We start from the raw sequence: 18,630 nt of genomic DNA, 5'->3' as shown, positions 1-18,630 counted from the left end.
CAGTGCACCTCTTGGTACTGCAGTTTCAGGAGCCCTTTCTAGTACCCCTGACCTATTCTTGTATGGGCTACATGTAGACACAAGTGTCTGTTTGAATAGAATCAGCTGCAAGGTCAAGGTCTAAATTAAGTGTCCTAAAGGTCAGTATGTGACCCCCACCACCATGAAGTCCAGGTCATCATGGAGTATGGGACAGGGAGTACGTAGTGAATAATTTAATATTGTAATCTTGAGGCAGAGACCCTATTTCTGTTCTGTGCTCACATGAGGGTTGCCACCTCTGCATACAAAAAAATATGGGGCATCTGCCCTCTGAGGTGCAAAAACACAGGACATCCACCTGCCCCCTACCTTCTACCACATACACCTGGCCTCCTCTCCCCCCCCCCGGCACTGGCTCGCTATCCCATCCCTGGGGGATCACACCAGCCCCCACAGCCACCTGCTGCCAGGGCTACCCTGGCCACTGACCGTGGCAAACAGGGTATGGCACCAGCCGATCCATCGTACTCCCACCTGGCGGTGACCCCACAGCCGGTACCTGCTCTGCCCGTTCCACTGGCTGCTCCCGAGCCACCCCATCCCTGCAGTTCCCAACTACTCCGGAGCTAGAGCGCCCGGGGCGCGGGCACGGCTGCCCTCAGGCTGTCCTGACAAGAGGGGCTGTGGGAGCCAATGGGGCGTGCCTGACCAAAGCCGGCACCTTTACTGCGCTGGGAAGATTTCCAGACGCCAGGGACAGCGGGCGGCCCTGCTTTGTACAGCGCCGAGCGCAGTGGTAATAGGACATGATCATCCCCAGCCAGGCTGCTGTAGGACTGTCCACGGACGGGAACCAGGACCCCCGGGGTCTGGCCTGGGCACAGCCAAGCTCCTACCCTGCGGCCAGGCGGCATCGCTAGGGCGGGGCCAACGCCTGCCCCGCCCTCCTCGGGTTGTCATGGGGGCGGGGGAGGCGCGCGCGCGGCGGTCGGTGGGGGGCGGAGCCGGCGCTGGGCGCGGAGGCTGCCGGGAGCGGAAGTGCGCCGCGGCGGATGTTGACAGCCGTGGCCCACAACAGGCTGGGTGGCCCGCTGAGGTGAGTCAGGGGGTGGCGCGAGCCGCCTGCCCCCGCCCTGCGGCGGCGTCGGGGGAGTGTCCGGCCCGGGCCGAGGGGCCCGGCGCAGCCCGGGGGGGGGCCTGACCCTTGCGCGCGAGGGGCGGGCGGGCGGCGAGCGCCCCCCCCCTCCCCGAGCGCAGCGCCAGCCTCGCCCCCCCCCTCCCCCCGCCAAGCGGCTCGGCCGCCCTGGCGGGGCCCCTGGTCCGCCGGCTGCCCGGCCCCGGGCTGCCTGTGAGGCGCCCCCCGTATCTGCGCGGGTCACGTCGCGTTTGGCCGTGTCTCCGGCGGGGTAGGTGTTGCTGCCGCGTCGCTGGGATAGACGCGCTGCCGGGAGGCTGCGGCAGCAGCAGCTTGTGCCCAGGGTCCCTAAGCCAGGCCGTTAAATCCCGCTGAGCGTGTGTGGCCCGCCCGAGCTCTGTGCTCCTCCGTAAAGGCGACCGCAGCCGAAGTGACACACAAGAAACACACAGCGGAGCCTTCCGCTCCAAGTGGCAGGAGAGTGCACGAGGAAACTTCCTTCCACCGTGGGGCTGTCTCTTGTTTCCGTCTGGCATCTTTCACCTGTGTGAGGGAAGCAGCTCTGTGAAGTTTCTCTACTCCTTGTTTCACCCAGTGATTATTAAAAGGCCCACATGTCTGTTTTAGGAACATAGCAGTGTATCAAAATGGCTGATGATAATGAAGAGCTGCAGGCAGATGAAGAGCTCCCCGCTCCAGCTGAGGACAACTTTGAGCAGCTGGAGAACAGCAGCCCCGCAGAGCGCAGTGGGCATGTAGCAGTCACTGATGGACACTGCATGTTTGTTTGGGGAGGCTATAAGGTACCATTCTCAAACTGTTATTCTTTTAAAATATTACTACAGCTGAGTCCTCCTTGTCTGACAAAACAGCTTCTCTCTGCGCTAACCCAGGCATCTGTCATTGGTGGTGCTATTGAGGTTGACCGGCCTCAGTATTTTGACAAAACTCTAAATACATAATATAACCACTCAAAAAAAGTTTGACATGCCACGTACTGAACTTTATAACTTTAAGGTGACATGTAAGTAGTTAGAAATGGCATGACCCTTGTAAAATGATGTTAAATAAATGCTCTGGAGACTAATCAATGGCTATTTGTAGGAGATGGGGTTTCTTTTCTCTATTTCTTGCCAGCTATTTAATCCTCTGGAAGATAGGGAAATACTGTTGGTTGGTTGATCCAGATATTGCGCAGATCGGCACTTAACCATTTTATCCACACAGCTTTTCTAGCACACCCCTACTTGGAGATACATTAGAGTTCAGAGGTCCTGAGTAGACTGCTAATCATGCTGGCATATGTGTAGTTTAAAAAGAAAATAAAACCATATTATGATCTAGTTCTTGTTGGTCCAGTTCACAAGGGTAAGGTCACCAAATTTATTTTTCACGTGACATCAAACTAATTTTTTTGCAGATATCTGGAAACAAGGTGCCTAGTGTATTCCATTAACATCTGGCAAAATCCTTTAAAAAAAAAAAAAGTCTGAGCGCAGATCCTCATGCTAGAGCTTTAGTGTGCTGGGGGAGGGGGTTTGCAAAGGTGGCTTTAACCCATGTTAATACTCCTCTGATCCTGGAGTCTGCAGTGAGCTGGTGCAGTCCCCAGCACAAGCTAAAGTAGCCCTGAGACAGCTTGAATTTGTCACAGTGTGTAACTGCTCCCTAAGGGCTGTTACACAAGCGGGAGTCACTGGAGTGCAGCCTGCACTGGTCACACCACTACTCATCCCTCCTCTGGCTCCTGATGCTATTTTCTGTTTCATAAACATTTAAAAATAGGTGGAATTGTTTCTGAGGGGGGAAGGAGGGCAGGCCTGAAAACACTTGATTCTACATGATATAAAATGTCGAGCCTTTTGTAATAGTGCCTTTTCTCTTCTCTGCTGTCCCTGCAGAATGCTCAAGTTAGGGGATTTTATGACTTCTATCTGCCTAGAGATGAAATATGGATCTACAGCATGGAAACTGGAAGATGGTACAGTACATGAGTGACTTTATTTTTCCTTTCTTAAGCCAGTGTCTGTATTTTAAAGAGGTTGTCAAACTGATCTATAAATCATACTGATGCTCCATGGAGGAATTGCTGGTGCATGTCTGGCCAGTATGGCACTGCCTTTCCTCATTTCCAGATGCCAAACTGCCACCCCAAGGTCCTTTGATGTAAATATAAGCAATTTAAATCACTGACTTCAATCATTGTTTAAATCAGCAAGCAGGGAGCTTTGATTTAAATCCATTTTAATCATGTTTTGCATTTGTACCTTTTAGTTACCTTTCTAAAGAAAGGTTGATTTGATTTGCAAGTAAATATAGCCTGTACACTAAATTTGGTGGTTCTTTTTGCTAACCAGGAGGATACACTATATCTATACACATTTAGTTAAGCAGTTATACACTTCCACATACACTTACTCAGATTTTTAATTTTTACCTTTTTTATTTTAGGAAGTGATGCATTTCTCATTTACTAGAGTATGATTGTTTTTTACTTGTGATCTGTGTCATGCTCTACTTGGATGGAAACATAAATTAAAAATGCACAAAAACAACTTTTTAAATAAAACTATCCTTAATGAGCTGGAAACGAGGGGAAAAAAATCAAAATATGTTTTGCATTCAAAACAAACTGGTTTATTAAACAAAGGCAGTATTAACTATGGTTAGTGAATTGAACTGATGTTTCTGGTCACTGTTTTTCATGATTTTAGAACTAATAGATCTCATCCCCTGATCCCTTGTTTTTATTCTTAAACAGTAAGTGGAAAAGAAGCTTTCCTGGTTTTTCAACTCCTAATTGGTTTCTTAACTTGGAATTAAATTAGTAACTGAGCTGAACTAGTTGAATAAAGTGAAATGAAGAAAATATTTTCTCTGCATCTGCAGAAGAGGCTACTGCTGTCAAAAGTTAGGTTTGCACTTCAACAGACTGTAGTTCAAGGAGCTTAGTCAATGGCTTCCACCAGTTCAGTGGTTTGACCTTCTTTAAAATTTGGCAACAAATATGTACTATTAGGGGGGTTTTTTTGTATAATTGAAATGATTTGAATAATTATTTAAGCCTTAACATAGGTTGTCAATTTCAAATTTTTAATTTTAAGTGCATTTATTTTTTAGAAGTCCATATTTAATTAAAATTAAAACTGACTTTGGGTTTTTTAATCATTGATTTTTATTCACCCTGCAAACTGCATTATAAAACAGTTTAATATCAAGTTTTCTTAATCTTATTTTTCCATGTAAGTGATTGCTGTAGTTGCCACAGGGATGTCACTTGACTCTAAATGGGAGAGGAGGTGGCTCCCAAGACAGTTTCTCCAATAAGGTGTGACAAACACTGTGGAGTGTTTGAGAACCCCTGATATCAAACATAGTTTCCATAGAGTGTAGATATTTGTAACATACTACAGCAAATAACCTAATGAAATAAACCTATGTTCAGGTAGTATTTTCTTCATTGTGCTGTGAAGGTACAATATCTTTTTTAAATTAAAAACATCTGTTCAGCGACATATACTATTTTTGCCTCCTAGTCCAACAAAAAACCCCGAAAGTTGTTCAGAAGCTGCATACCTGCTGTTGGTGGTGGGGGGTTATGTGTTGCTTCACCTCTTTAGACAACTAAGGACTTATCCTGCAAAGTGCTCTAAACTCTTTAAGGAGTAGTATTAACTGGTTCTGAAGGGAGTCCCATCCAGTCTTTCTTGGCAGTTGCTGTCCTTGTGGTCATGTGGAGCCTTGAGTTTGGAAATGCATCCTTGTGATTACAGCGCTTTGGAAACATTAAAAAACCCTCCTTTTTTTTACCAAGATGTGTTTTAAGGGAGGATTCTCTGTGTCTGAGAATCTCCATTTCAAAAAGGTGGAGGGGGGAGGAGAATCCTTAGCATAGAGAATCCCCCGAAAATACATTTTTGTAAAAGGAGGGTTTTTCAGTGTTTTTGAAGTGCTGTTACTACAAAGATCCAAATGACTCAAAACGGGATTCCTCAATATCCCACAAACACTTGTAGTTACAGAGTAGCAGCCGTGTTAGTCTGTATTCGCAAAAAGAAAAGGAGGACTTGTGGCACCTTGAAGACTAACAAATTTATCTGAGCATAAGGTTTCGTGATAAATTTGTTAGTCTGAATGGTGCCACAAGAACTCCTTTTTGTTGCAGTTAATAACTCAGCCAGTCAGACTGAATGCTTCGACTTCAGACAAAATAATTTTTTCTTTTTTATCCGTTTTTAAATGCATTTTATCTTTCCAGGAATAAAAAAAAAACAGAAGGAGATGTTCCACCTTCCATGTCAGGCAGTTGTGCTGTGTGTGTAGACAAAGTATTGTACTTATTTGGAGGGCATCATGCACGTGGCAATACAAACAAGGTCAGTGTCTGAAGATTAATTATACCCCTTCTATTAAAGAGGTTCCAGTAGACAATGTTTGTAGCCCCATTCTGTACTAAAGGTAAGACTGACTTCTAAGCACATTAAAATGCATCCAAAGCATGAAAATACCACATTTCATAACCTACAAACCCTCTTCCTTCTGAACAGCTATAGTATGTCTGTTGGACTGTGTTAACCAAGCCTCGATATTGTCATGTTAATGACTGGGGAATGCTGAATAGGTAGCAAGTCATTAGGTCCTTCACATTCTCTCCTACAACATACCTTCATCTGCTGTCTATATGTTCATTGCTTGGAACTAAGAAACTAGTTTTCTTTCCCTCAATCGCATCCTCAAACTTGAAGTAATCCAAACAAATGATACTTTTTTACAGTTGCCGAAGAAGCAACAACTTACAGTAGTAGTTTTACCACTCTGAGCTTTTCATCCAGATGACTGACACAGTGATTTCCACCAGTTCAATTTCTCTGTAACTTTATTGGCTGATACGGGTTTTGGGAATGGATCATGTCCAACCCTAGATAGTTTGGCATGACTGAGGGGAGTAGATTGCAATGCTGGAAAACATCCTCCTCTCCAGTAGTTGTAGTTACTGCAGAGGAAGTGGTGTTAATCCTAGTGTACTGGCCAAATTCACCCTGCAGTCATATTACATAGATCCTTTGAATCTACTTAATTTTGAAGGCTGAGAGCTTAAAAAATCCACTTAAATCTTAAGCTTGCAGCTGAATAGAAGTGGCGACAAATTGAGCTGGTTTGTGGTAGTTTGGTGAAAATGGTTCTCTCTTTCTTCCTTCCATCCATCTCAGGCTTGGAGAATCTAAGCTTTCACTTAAAAAAGGATACCAGTAAATCATAAACTAGAGTGTAAACTGATGAAGTGATGATGCAGATAGGCTGAAATAAAATAGCTCTGACACCTGACCAGCTTCATATTCATGTCACTGATAGACTTCATCATTAGCATAATGACAAGTTCAGTTCAACATCAGCTGTCCCTCTGCACAGCCAAGTGTGCAAGAAAGGAGAGATGATCATATTATAAAAAAATCTGCTGAGTGGACTATTTTACACTCAAATGGCTGGAGCTTGAGAGAGTACTACAGCTTTCCACCCTGGGATGCGAGTAAACAAAGTTCAGTACTAATACTCCTTTCACAGGTATAGAACCGCACTAAGGGCCTACTTATGGGTGGTGTTGGATCCTTCCATGTGACTGCAGAATATTTCATCATAGTATTCTGAGCTTGGAAAAGAACTATATACTTTTATGCTGGTGCATGCTAATCAGTATATTGAAACATTTGTTAGTCTTTAGATTTATGCTAACTGTGTGGGTTAAAAAACTTTTATTTTTATTGTGTTGCAGTTCTACATGTTAAACTCCAGATCCAAGGACAAAGTGTTGCAGTGGGTTAGAGTAGAATGTCAAGGTGTTCCCCCCTCATCAAAGGACAAACTTGGAGTTTGGGTTTATAAAAATAAGTAAGCAAGCATGACCAAAAGTATTGCAGTTCTCTTTGTGACTTTTTTTTTAATAAGATTGTCATTCTTGTTGGTGTATTGTATCTAAGATGAACAAAACTGGGAAGGGAATACATGTTATACATTGAATCTCATGCTAGGTTTAATTCTAAATAAACATTTTAAAAGTGCTCAACCCTAAACATGTTTGAAAATAAGAAGAACCTTACTTGTAATTTGGTAACAAAGTCAAGGGAGCATAGTGGGTTTTCCCGTATGCTGTGCGTGAAAAGCCTTTACTGAGCATTAAGTTGTAATAGTAGAGATTGCCATACAATGGTATTTGCTTTTGATAATCTTGATGTAATTTCTGTTGAACAGGCTAATATTTTTTGGAGGTTATGGTTATTCGCCTGAAGGGATACCAATAGGAACTTTTGAATTTGATGAAACCTCTTTTTGGGTAAGTAACCTTCTTTCTCCACCTAAGAGTAATTTTCAGCAGAAAACATGCTGGTGCTAGTGCATAATATGTTCATTAAAATGGAAATGTAATAGTTTTTTCATCAATTTTCCAAAGAACTCAGGTCAGCCTAGAGGATGGAATGATCACGTACATGTTCTGGACACTGAAACCTTTTCTTGGAGCCAGCCCATAACCACGGTAATTTTTAAAAGAATTTTGACACTGAGTAAAACATAACTCTTCAGGAGAAATGGCTGCTTTTTCTAGGATTGACACTAGAAGGGACATGAAGATAAAGAGTAGCAATACTATGCAAAATATCATCACTTGCTAGGCCTGAATGGTTTTTTAAGTTTTGTTCTGATCCTCATTAAGAAAGAGGAAGTCTACAGATCAAAAGGCTGCTCTGCAAAGGTGCCTCCAGGGGCTTCCAGCAGTGGCTTTGAGCAATTGACTTGTCTTGAAGTACCACTTCTGTATTGTAGTCCTATAAATTCAGTAGTTATTTTATTGGCGGATCTGCCTGTCTCTTTCTCCCTCTCCACTCCCCTCTCACCCACCCCCATGTCTTCTCCTCATATTAAAAGTTTACTTGTATGGTCCAGCCTCACACTTTTGCTCTAGCTCTAGTCTGTCTTCCCGATACAATGATAGAAGGTGTGGTATTGTGCAATTAGTGTTCCCTAGTATGAAGTGTGTGAAGTCCCAGTTAGTGCCTTGAATCTCTTCTCTCCCCAGCCACACACACATTCCATCCCTATGACCTAGTGTACAAGTCACGAGCCTCCTAGCTGAGAGGGCAGTTTTCTGGAGCCCATCAGTGCTGCATGCTGCAGGTCTTAAGCCAGTCTCTTGCTGCTAGGGATTAGGAGGTTTTTTGGACCTTTCTCAGGTATTGGTGCTGGCCACTGTCAGACAGGATACAGGAAGGATGGAGCGTGGATCTGATTCAGAATGGCAATACCCTAGTTCCATTTTGCTCAGTTGCAGGGATCACTAGTCGGTGATGTAATGCGCCCTCAGCTTTCCTCTGCTATGGAAAAATAGTACGGCCTTTGCAACAATCCAAGTAACTGTCATTCCTAGTTGTCCTCTGAGAGCATGTAATTTAACTCTGATCTGCAGGAGAGTTCAAAGGAAGGAATGATAGTCTTGTGATTAAAGCATATGACTGAGTCGGGTGATCTTGGTTCCAATCCGCACAGTTGTTGCTGACCCTGACTGTGTGGTTAGTATTCATTTTCTGCACCTCAGTTTTCCCATCAGTGAAATAACAGAAACGTAGAATTGTAGCACTGAGACAGGACCAGGTATACATAGCCCTGACAGGCGTTTGTCCAACCTGTTAATCCTCCAGTGATGGAGATTCCACAACGCTGTTGGTAACCTATTCCAGTGCTTAACTATCCTTATAATTTAGAAAGATTTTTACCTAAATCTAATGTAAATTTCCCTTTCTGCAAATTAAGCGCATTACTACTTGTGCTACCTTCAGTGGACATGGAGAGCAATTGATCACTGCCCTTTTTGTAACAGCCCTTAACATATTTGAAGACTGTTATCAGGTTCCCCCTCTGCCTCTCTTCGAGGCTAAACTTGCCCAGTTTTTTTAACCTTTCCTCACAGGTCAGGTTTCTTCTTCGAGTGATGATCCCCATGTGTATTCCACACATGGGTGCTCATGCGCGTCATGCACCTGAGTCCGGAAGTTTCTCCCCAGCAGTGTCCGTTGACACACACGTGCAGTATGTCTCCTTATGCTCCCGATCAAGAGTCTGAGGGGCAGTGTGGGTCGACGCCACTCCAGTTCTCTCTCACTGCTGCATGGCCTGAGTTGGAACCCCTCTTTCTCCTTTGCTCTTATTTTGATGAGAGTTGTCTCCACACTTTTGTGTAAATAGTTTTTCATAGTTTTCATAGTGTGGTTTAGTGTAATATAGTATAGACCCTCCCTGATCAGGGGAAACAACCCCGTCACCCAGGGACTATGTCTAGGCCCCGCTCTGTACAGCGGCCTCCACCAACATGTAATGCCCCTCTGAGCACGAGCAATGGTGTGGAGCCTAAAGACAAGCGCCACCGCAAGAGTAAGAAACACTCTCCTGGGCATAAGAGCAGATCCCCCCAACAGACTGCTCATAAGAGACACATTTCCTCCCTGAGCCGCATCAGGTCGGGAGAGATGTCGCACATGGATCCTGCTGAACTGGCACCAAAGGTCCCCTGGCTGGAGGCTATGGCAAAGAAGTGAGATCCATCTGTACCGCCAGTGACCCTCGGTTCTGGGACACTTAGAGCACCTATCTACGAGCGCGGCTCCAGATGCTCTGTCAGAGCCACTCCACCAACATGCTGACTGGCTGGCCGTGACTGCTGAATTGGTTCCCTCCGGTGTCTCAGTGGCACCTCACGGATTGCTGGATGTACAGAGACATTCCAAATGCCAGAGGAGGTGTTCCTGCGTACCCGCAGTCTCCACTCCTCTTGGGCCCACCAATTCTTCGGGATGTCCCCACACCTGAGGATGAATCATTGCTCCTTCTGCAGCAAAGCCCCTTTCCCATCCATCAGATGAGGGTCATCCAGTACCGACAGTCCTGCTGTTTCCAATGGCACCATCATCCGACTCAGAGGAGTCCCAGGAAATAGCCCCACCAACATCTCTGCTGCCATGCAGGAGCCCAGGTGGATAGCCGAGGCACCCTTATGACACCCCCATCCCCCCACCCCCAGAGAAGCCTGGTACTGCTTCTCCTGGGGACCGCCCAGACTGAGGGACCCTTCATTCTGGCCCTACTGGAGTCCCTGTTTTTGTTTTTAGTAATCTAGCACTTAACTATTTCTATGTCTGATTTTGAAAGCAAGTAGTTTTTCAGTGAGGTTAACCTTGGGGGTACGCAAGACCCATCAGACTCCTGAAAGGGAAACCATAGTCTGGAAAGGTTGAGAGACATTGTCCTAAATTACCTCTTTGCCCTGAAAACATCAGGCTTAGCTCTCACCTCTGTCCACGTACACCTGGCAGCACTTAGTGCCTGGAGAGATGCTATATCTTTACACACCCTACAGTAGTTAGCTGTCTAGACCACATTTCCCTAGCTTTCTTATGAGAATGTGAATTGGTAGGAACCTATTTCCTAGTTGCTGCTTTTATAGGGAAATCAGCAAAGTGAAATTTACAACCTAACTCCAACCTGTTGTTGACCAACTGACAGCTCTTGAGATTGCAGTGTTGTGTAGCCCTTTTGGTTCCCAAGATGGATAATACCTTTTTATTGGACCAGCTTCTGTTGGTGAAAGCTTATCTCTCTCACCCATAGCAGTTGGTCCAATAAAAGATATCCCCTCACCCTCCTTAGCGCTCGAGTTTCGCACTCTTAAACCCACTTGGCTGGTGAATGAAGGATCAAAATAAAGAAAAATGACTGCGTGCTGTAGTGGCACACACTGGACACTGAAGCTGCCTGAATTGTTCAGAAGCAAACTAATAGGGTTACAGCGCCATGGATACCAAGGGGGTAAAATCTGATGGGAAGTGACATTCAGATAGTTAAGACAAAGAGTTTGAAACAGTTGATCTCATGCCCTGGAATTAGCTGTAAGAAAAATATTTATCGCTTCCCCACCTCATCTTTTCAATTAAAATCTGAGAGAGTTCCTCATATACATCTATGTCCATCATAAGTCCTCCAGCAAAACCAGACTTGATATTCCTAGGGGTGTTCGTTTTTTTTTAAATTGCAGCCTTTCCTTTCTCTCTTCTTAGGTGACTTCCCAACTGCCTCCCACCCAAACACGTAAAACTTGGGTCTCCTGGGCCTCCCTTATGTAAATGAATGCAACCCCATTTTCTCCCCTGTCCCCACCTGCTGCTGGTCACCTTAAGTCAGACCATTAACCCAGAGTTTCTGCCCTCTTAGCCAATCATGAATTTCTGGGGGGAAATGGTATTTGGTTTTATCTTGAATGTAACCTCTGTGTAATTATGGAGCTGTTAAAGATCTCTGACCAGATTTCCTTTCTTAGTTTCCAGCCGCTGCTCAATACCACTATCTGAATAACGCTATCGAACAAGTCTTCCTTCTAATTTTAATATTTTCTTATGTCAGGGTAAATCCCCCTCACCCCGAGCAGCCCATGCCTGCGCTACAGTTGGGAACAGAGGCTATGTGTTTGGAGGCAGATACCGAGTAAGTGTAAGAACAGTTTTACAATGTTACTGCTGAATCTCTAAAGTGAATATTTCATTCAACTTTTATCTATTTTATTTTAGGATTCTAGAATGAATGATCTTTATCATCTTAATTTGGACACATGGGAGTGGAATGAAATGTAGGTATCAAAGCTCTTTAGTCTTTTTTTTTTTTTCAAGGCAGTATATCATTGTATTTGTAAATGTGCTTTTTCACCTGCAAATCATTCTAACAGAACTTCAAAGTATTTACCATCAAATGCACTGCTTTTTGAATGTTTATGTTCTAGTACCTTGTTTCACTGGCCATCACTAATTTTAAAGTGCCTGGAGATGAGGAAAACTCCTTCTGCCATTCAGACTGCCATTATTTGAGATTATTCTGTCTTCATTGGATTAGTCTGTCTGCAATAACTCTTTCCAGGAAGTCTGACCTATAATCATTGAGAAATGAACTGTGCCATCCTCAACAAGGAACTGAATTGTTGCTGATAGTTGGTCAAAGTTAGCATCCAATACTCAGCTGCATGGATTTAATATCTGAAAAATCATTGCAACCCAAAAAGTCTGCATTGTGTTTTAGCTGGTCTGTAACTTGGGGTGCTTTTTTGTTTAAATGCAGAATTACACAAGGCATTTGCCCAGTAGGCCGATCTTGGCATTCCTTAACTCCAGTTTCATCAGATCACCTATTTCTCTTTGGAGGGTTTACCACCGATAAGCAGCCACTGAGTAAGTAATTCCAAGGAAACTTTATACTCTCCAAATTCTATACAGTTGCATGCTCAAGTGTCTGTTTAACTGTAAACTCTTTACTAACAGTGCCTCGGTAATACCTAGTGCTTTCCACCCATAGAACTCCAAGTGCTTTATAAAGGTCAATATCACTGTCTCCATTTTACAGATGGGGAAACTGAGGCATGGGTTAAGTGAATTGCCCAAGGTCATCCAACAAACCAGTGGCAGAGCTGGGAATTGAACCCAGGTCTCCTGAGTCCCCCTCTAGTGTCCTAGCCATTGACTATTCCCATGGGTGACATTTTGCAGTGCTCATTGTTCACTTCTCATAGCAGCAGTGGCATTTTTTTAAATAGAGCATCCCACGCCCAATCAGACACTGAGAGCTCATTTCTTAATCTTTCCAGCAATGTGCAAACCTGTGTAGTTAGGTGACCTGCTGTAGACTTATTCAGCCTTGTCAATACTGAAGGTTATTAGGCTTATCTTTGAAAAGTGCTATTTGATTATAGTCAACTCCCTTGTGTGGTGTAAAATCCATTCAGACGAATGGAACATGTGATGGCAGACTCCTCCCAGAGTGGTAAGATGGCTGTACCTGTCCCCCAAATTGTAAGAGTTACACTGTCTAGCCCCAGGGGAAAACAAGAATTGCATCATCAACAGACTGGCCATCATATGAATGATTTCTTATGGTTATTAGAAAAGCAACACTACTCTTGTCTAATTCAACATGTAATCAGCTTTTTGTTTTGTGAACTTTATCAAGACCAGATGCACATTTAGAGAGGCTTATGAAAACTTCATTAATAATATTACATCTAGTTTTCATAGGTATACTGTTTTCTGCAAGGAAAAGCGTTCCATCATTTGTCTGGTCTGTTGTGTTTTAGAAGGAATTTAAAATAAGACATTTCTCTTCCTTCCATAAATAGAAAGATGTAAAGAGGACTATATACCTATACATGTGTATAATTTGACTTGACTTAACAGCACATATATTCAAAAACATAAATAAGGATTTCAGTGTTTGTGTGTAAAGGCTTCCTGTACATGCAGTCATGTGGAGTGGGAACCAGAGAGGAGGAGGAGATGATTAGTAATTTATGTTCAACTTTGTGGCTGTATTTTTCTTTTTCTACAAAACCACTACACTCTCACTTCTCATTCAGAGCTGATAATTTACAATTTTTGAAGTTTGTAAAGTTATAAACTTTATTCCTGAATGAAAGTTTTGCTGTGGGTATGGGCAAGGGATAAAAGCATAGGTTCCCCATCTGCCTCTCTCTACTCTGTCCTAGCCACAGAAAGCCAGCAGCGAGAGCAAGTTTTCACACAGCCAGCCAAAAATTGTAAATTTCAGTCCTGAAGAATTGGACACACACATGGTTAAACACTATATTCTTAGGTTATACCAGAACATGCTTGTTCTGGCAACAGTGACAAGGGTTAATATATCTTTGTGTTTATAGGTGATGCTTGGATTTATTGTATCAGTAAGAATGAGTGGAAACAGTTTGAGCATAATTATTCTGAAAAACCGAGGTAAGATGTACACACATTCTTGGAAATGTATAAAAACCAGTATGTGTATCTAGGAAATCTTAGGGGGCGGTCTGTAGCGTTGATACAGCACACAAAGGACTCGGATCACTCTTTCACTAATACAGCATCTTTTTTTAAAGTAAAGTAGTGATAAATTGGTTTCTCTTACCCCACCACAATAATACATCCTGTTTTATGAAGGTGCAGGATTAAGGTAGCTGTATGTCTATACTGATACAGACTCCAGCATATCTCTCTGACTACACTGTTTGGAACTCCGCTATCAGCTGATACTTTACTTATCTGCGTAACTATTAGCCTGTAAAATGGCAGAGAACTAACTAGAATGTCCATTTTAGTGGTGTTAGTACACAAAGTTCTAGTACTCGCCAGGCAGAGTAGACCTTAACATGCCAGACTTGGAAATCCATGCTCGGTCTACTAGCAGAATGATTCTTCAAAACTGCTGCTCTGGACATACGGGGAATTGCAGTGCTTTGATTGCCCTGGCTGACAGCTGGCTCTGCGTCAGAGTACTTTGCTGGATGGACTTTGTCTAAATAGAGACCGTTATCTTTTACATGGCCAAAGTCATAAAATTAACAGTGTTAGGGTGCATAAAAATGGGATGGAAAACATTGTAATGTCACCATAAATCATCTTCGTTTGGAATACTTTTCAGTTCTGGTCACCCAATTTCAAGCTGTAATAGAGGGAGTTCAGAGATGTTTGTCAAAAAAATAATTAAAGGCATGGAAAGACTTGGATATGAAGAGATTCACACAACTGGGACTGTTTAGAGAAAGATACAAGATAACGGTATAGGGAAGGCATGGGGTACTCTTACACTTTATTGTACTAAAAACAAAGGGATGCTGAATAAAAGCGGAAGGTAACAAACTTAGAGAAGGAAATACTCTTTTGCATAAGTGGTCCATGGAACGTGTTGGTACAAGTTGCAACTGAGACAGAGATCCAAGATTGCACTCATGGATTAGACTAAGCACAGTCACAGGGCTTGTCTACACTACGTGCCAGGAGGGGTCGATTTTAGATGTGATAAATCGACTGCTGAGTGCTCTCCCCTCAACTCGGTACTCTACCAGAACGAGGAGCGCAAGCAGAGTCGACTGGAGCTTACTGGAGTCGACTTACCGCAGTAGGTTGATCTAAGTACGTCGACTTCAGCAACGTTATTCACGGAGCTGAAGTTGCGTATCTTAGATCGACCCTGTGCGGTAGTGTAGACAAGCCCACGTTCGATAAAATGTTTTAGAATGACGATAAACCATAATGCTTCTAGGCCTAAGCCAGCCTCAACTGATGGGACAGGTGTAGGATAACTTGCTTAGTATGACACTACTTATCTCTTACTGAAGTGTCTAGTACTGACCCCAGCTGCAAGATACCAGACTGAATGGACCACTGGTCTGATCCAGTATCATAATTTATGCGGTGGTCAGCCCTGAGCATACTATAGCTAGTTAACAAGGCTAATCTTTTAGGAAGGGCAATATGGGGAAGTACTCTTTCCTCACTGTGCAAAATTTTGTAGTCGGACTGTAGTAATCTACTAGAGCTAACCTTTGTCCTACCCCAAGCACCTTTCTTACAATTGATCTTCCTGCAGGGTTCAGAAACCTGCCTTAAATAGTTATGTTGAAATTTAAATAACTTTTTTCAGATGCTTGATTAAAAACACTGAAATTTGACTTAAGTACTATAAGGCAGCTAAGGTGTATCGGTAATATGAGTTAGACAGCAGGTGGACTGTGATAGTGTGGATGGTGAGGGTTCACCTTGTCTCATTGTTTGGAGAATCTTATTGTAACTGATTCCTTCGGCTCAAAAACTGGAAGCCTCGGATATGACTGGCTTGATTTAAAAAAACAGAATGCTCTACCTTCAAACAATATTTCTTCACAAACCCTTCAGCTACCCAAACTAGGATTACTGTAAATTTTAGTTTACTTTCAAAAGATGAACTTCATGAGTGCCTGTCATCAGACCTTAGAACCACTCAGCAGTACTTTGCTTTTCCACCCAGACAGCTTACAAAGTGGATATCTCCAATATGATTTGTGTAGAAAGAATAGTAACTTTTAGCCACTGAAGTCATTGTTTACTTTTGCTAGAAGTTATTACATGCCTAAAATAAGCTGCCTGCATCAACCTTGCGTATAAATATCACCTCTTATCTCAGTGTCTCTCTAATAGTATTAATGCTATACTCGGACTCTTCCCCTCTCTCTTTAATAAATGTGGGGCTTGTTCATTTTACAGGCTGTGGCATACAGCTTGTGCGAGTGAAGAAGGAGAGGTCATTGTTTTTGGTGGCTGTGCCAACAACTTGCTTGCCCATCACAAAGCCGTAAGTCTGGTTTTAAGAATTTCTAGTACTGCTGGGTGGAGAACAAGTTTTTTTTAAAAGTGAGACCCCCCCACCCCCTTAGCATCTGTCACTTCAACTGCAACCTCCAATTGTGAAACGCATTTCTCTGTCATCAGTGACTAAGACTTTCAGTGCCACAGGAAAATTTCACTGTGTTTAAAGGAGAAACTTTTGCTGCTTAAGGAATTAACTTATCAATGCATTTAACAATAAGGCTTCAAATATTAATTAACATCTCTCTTTCCAGGCTCATAGTAATGAAATACTTGTGTTTTCTCTGCAACCAAAATCTCTTGTAAGGTAAAAAAAAAAAAAAAATACACTTTTGAATCTAACACCTTTGTTCTTCCCTTCTCATTTACTAATACCTTGTACTTTGACTACATAGACTTTAGTACCAAATCATGGTTCCTAGGCATACTTGGGAGTTAATAACATTCCCCAAGGAAAGCTGAAGTAGCATTCAGTAATGGAAGGAGTCTTGCTGCTTCCATTCTTATGTAAAGACTTTATAATCCTCTGACAATGAAAACAGCTAATACTTTGGGGGGAACAAGTCAACTAAACAGCTTTAAGAAACAGAATTCTTACCTTTGGTGCTATTTCACTTATGTTCTTAATAGTAACTGAAATATTCATTCTTTTTCCAAGGCTGTGCCTAGAAGCAGTCATTTGCTTCAAAGAGATATTAGCCAACTCATGGACCTGCCTCCCAAAGCACTTGCTTCACAGTGTCAATCAGCGGTTTGGAAGTAACAATACATCTGGCTCTTAAGACTTCTGTCAGTTACTTCTGTGAAGGTGTGCGTGGATGAGCAATTCTAAAAGATGTAATAATTTTACCAACCACCTGTGGCAGATGTGAAACTTGTATAAATATCTGCATTGTCAGCGGTAGTAGCTTGTTGGTTGTAAGTTGCATGTGAATGGCTTAGAGAGAACCTATTTTTGTGTAAAGATGTTTGCAATAAATGTATTTAATGCAAGTTGAAATGTATCAGTGCCTAAGCTAAGTTAAACCAGTAATGGTTTGTTCAACTTAATGCCACTCACTTCATTATGTGATGATAGGAAAACTACTCTAACCTAAATTACTTCAGAGTGTGTCAATGCAGGGAAATGCTGTTTAAGGAGTTACCCTTCGAGGATTTGTAGGTTGTTGCTGAATTTCTGGGCCTTAAAGTTTGGCAAATGCTAGAAGTATTTTCAGGCATTAATGTTCTTTGGGACACCATTAATATTAAAGAACAATGACACTCTAGCATTATTCAACATGATAAAGTAGTTTTAGTCTGTATTAGCATCTCACTGATAGGAATAAAACAGATTCCTAACATGTTTGGCCACATGAGTTTAAGGTTAGAGAAACTGCTATTCTAATTTAGTCCAGGGATTAGCTCACCAATTTAAGGTCTAGTTTGAGTTGTTTAAAAACAAACAGAGGGATGGTGACTAAGTGTCATGTTGTGGGGTTATTTAAGAGCTGTAAGTGTGAGTAGATGTATTCTGTCTTAATTGTGAAAATGCTTTAGTCAAACTGGACCATGCATGTCTAGGAGTAGCCAAAAGTACAAACTGCCAGTTTCCCAGGAATGACTTGATTATTAATGTGCTGTTTCCTTCAGCAGCTTCTAGATCCAGAGCTTCATGCATGCTGTGAAGCTGATGACTAACAGCTGCCAGGCTCTGTTCAGCTTCACTAGTTTTAAAACTACTGAAAGTAGATTGTATGTGAGCAGCAACCAGCACTAAGGCCCTTCTGGCTCTGCCTTAACTGTGCTCATTGTCTCCCAGAAGGCATAGACCACCACTGATACAGTGGAGGGGTTGAGAAACTAATAAATGGCTTGTGATTTAAATATTGGAACAATGTGACTTCAGCACTCCCCTTATTGTCTCATTTCTTTTTATAATAAACTGAATATTCTGACTATAATTTAATTAGCTGTCTTATATGCTCTCCATTAGGGTGAACAGTAGTGGTGCATTTTATTTGAGCTGTACTCTGTTTTTTTGTCTGCTCAGAGGTATAGTACATATAAAATCCCCCCAATATGGACAAAGTATTATACTATTCCCCATTCATTCATAATGTGGCATGGTGGTGCTCCACTGCCAGTAAGTGACTGCAGCTGACTAGTCAGAAGCAAGACTTGGATTTTTGTCCTTGCAGGGTTTTTCTTACCCTATGACTGTACAGGCTTTTGGTAAACATTATCAATCTATCTTCATTCCTAAACATGGGAGTAGATGTTCTGACTAGAAAGAGGGCTCCAACCAGGGTAATATGTTTAAATCCTGGCCTTTGCCCAAGG

General features: G+C 42.7%; 1 protein-coding gene across 3 annotated transcripts; it reads left to right on the top strand.

The window, feature by feature from the left end:
- Positions 1-965: 965 nt before the first annotated feature.
- Positions 966-18,251, top strand: KLHDC2 (kelch domain containing 2). Of its 3 annotated transcripts, none has more exons than XM_048852321.2 (14): positions 966-1,078; positions 1,745-1,920; positions 3,019-3,098; positions 5,376-5,493; positions 6,888-7,003; positions 7,364-7,445; positions 7,563-7,646; positions 11,558-11,638; positions 11,722-11,780; positions 12,263-12,372; positions 13,851-13,923; positions 16,207-16,294; positions 16,563-16,615; positions 16,967-18,251. In XM_048852321.2, the coding sequence occupies exons 2-14, from the start codon at positions 1,765-1,767 to the stop codon at positions 17,088-17,090; spliced, it is 1,224 nt and encodes a 407-aa protein (XP_048708278.1). In that variant the 5' UTR covers positions 966-1,078; positions 1,745-1,764; the 3' UTR covers positions 17,091-18,251. The 3 variants fall into 3 exon arrangements, with proteins under 3 accessions (XP_048708278.1, XP_048708280.1, XP_048708279.1); XM_048852322.2 differs by lacking the exon at positions 966-1,078 and adding an exon at positions 1,294-1,388; XM_048852323.2 differs by lacking the exon at positions 16,563-16,615.
- The last annotated feature ends 379 nt before the right edge of the window (positions 18,252-18,630 follow it).

The sequence above is a fragment of the Caretta caretta genome, chromosome 6 (assembly GCF_965140235.1).
Source record: "Caretta caretta isolate rCarCar2 chromosome 6, rCarCar1.hap1, whole genome shotgun sequence".
NCBI classification, from domain to species: Eukaryota; Metazoa; Chordata; order Testudines; family Cheloniidae; genus Caretta; species Caretta caretta.
The sequence above is the reverse complement of the archived record's forward strand: the minus strand, read 5'-3'. Positions and strand labels throughout refer to the sequence as shown.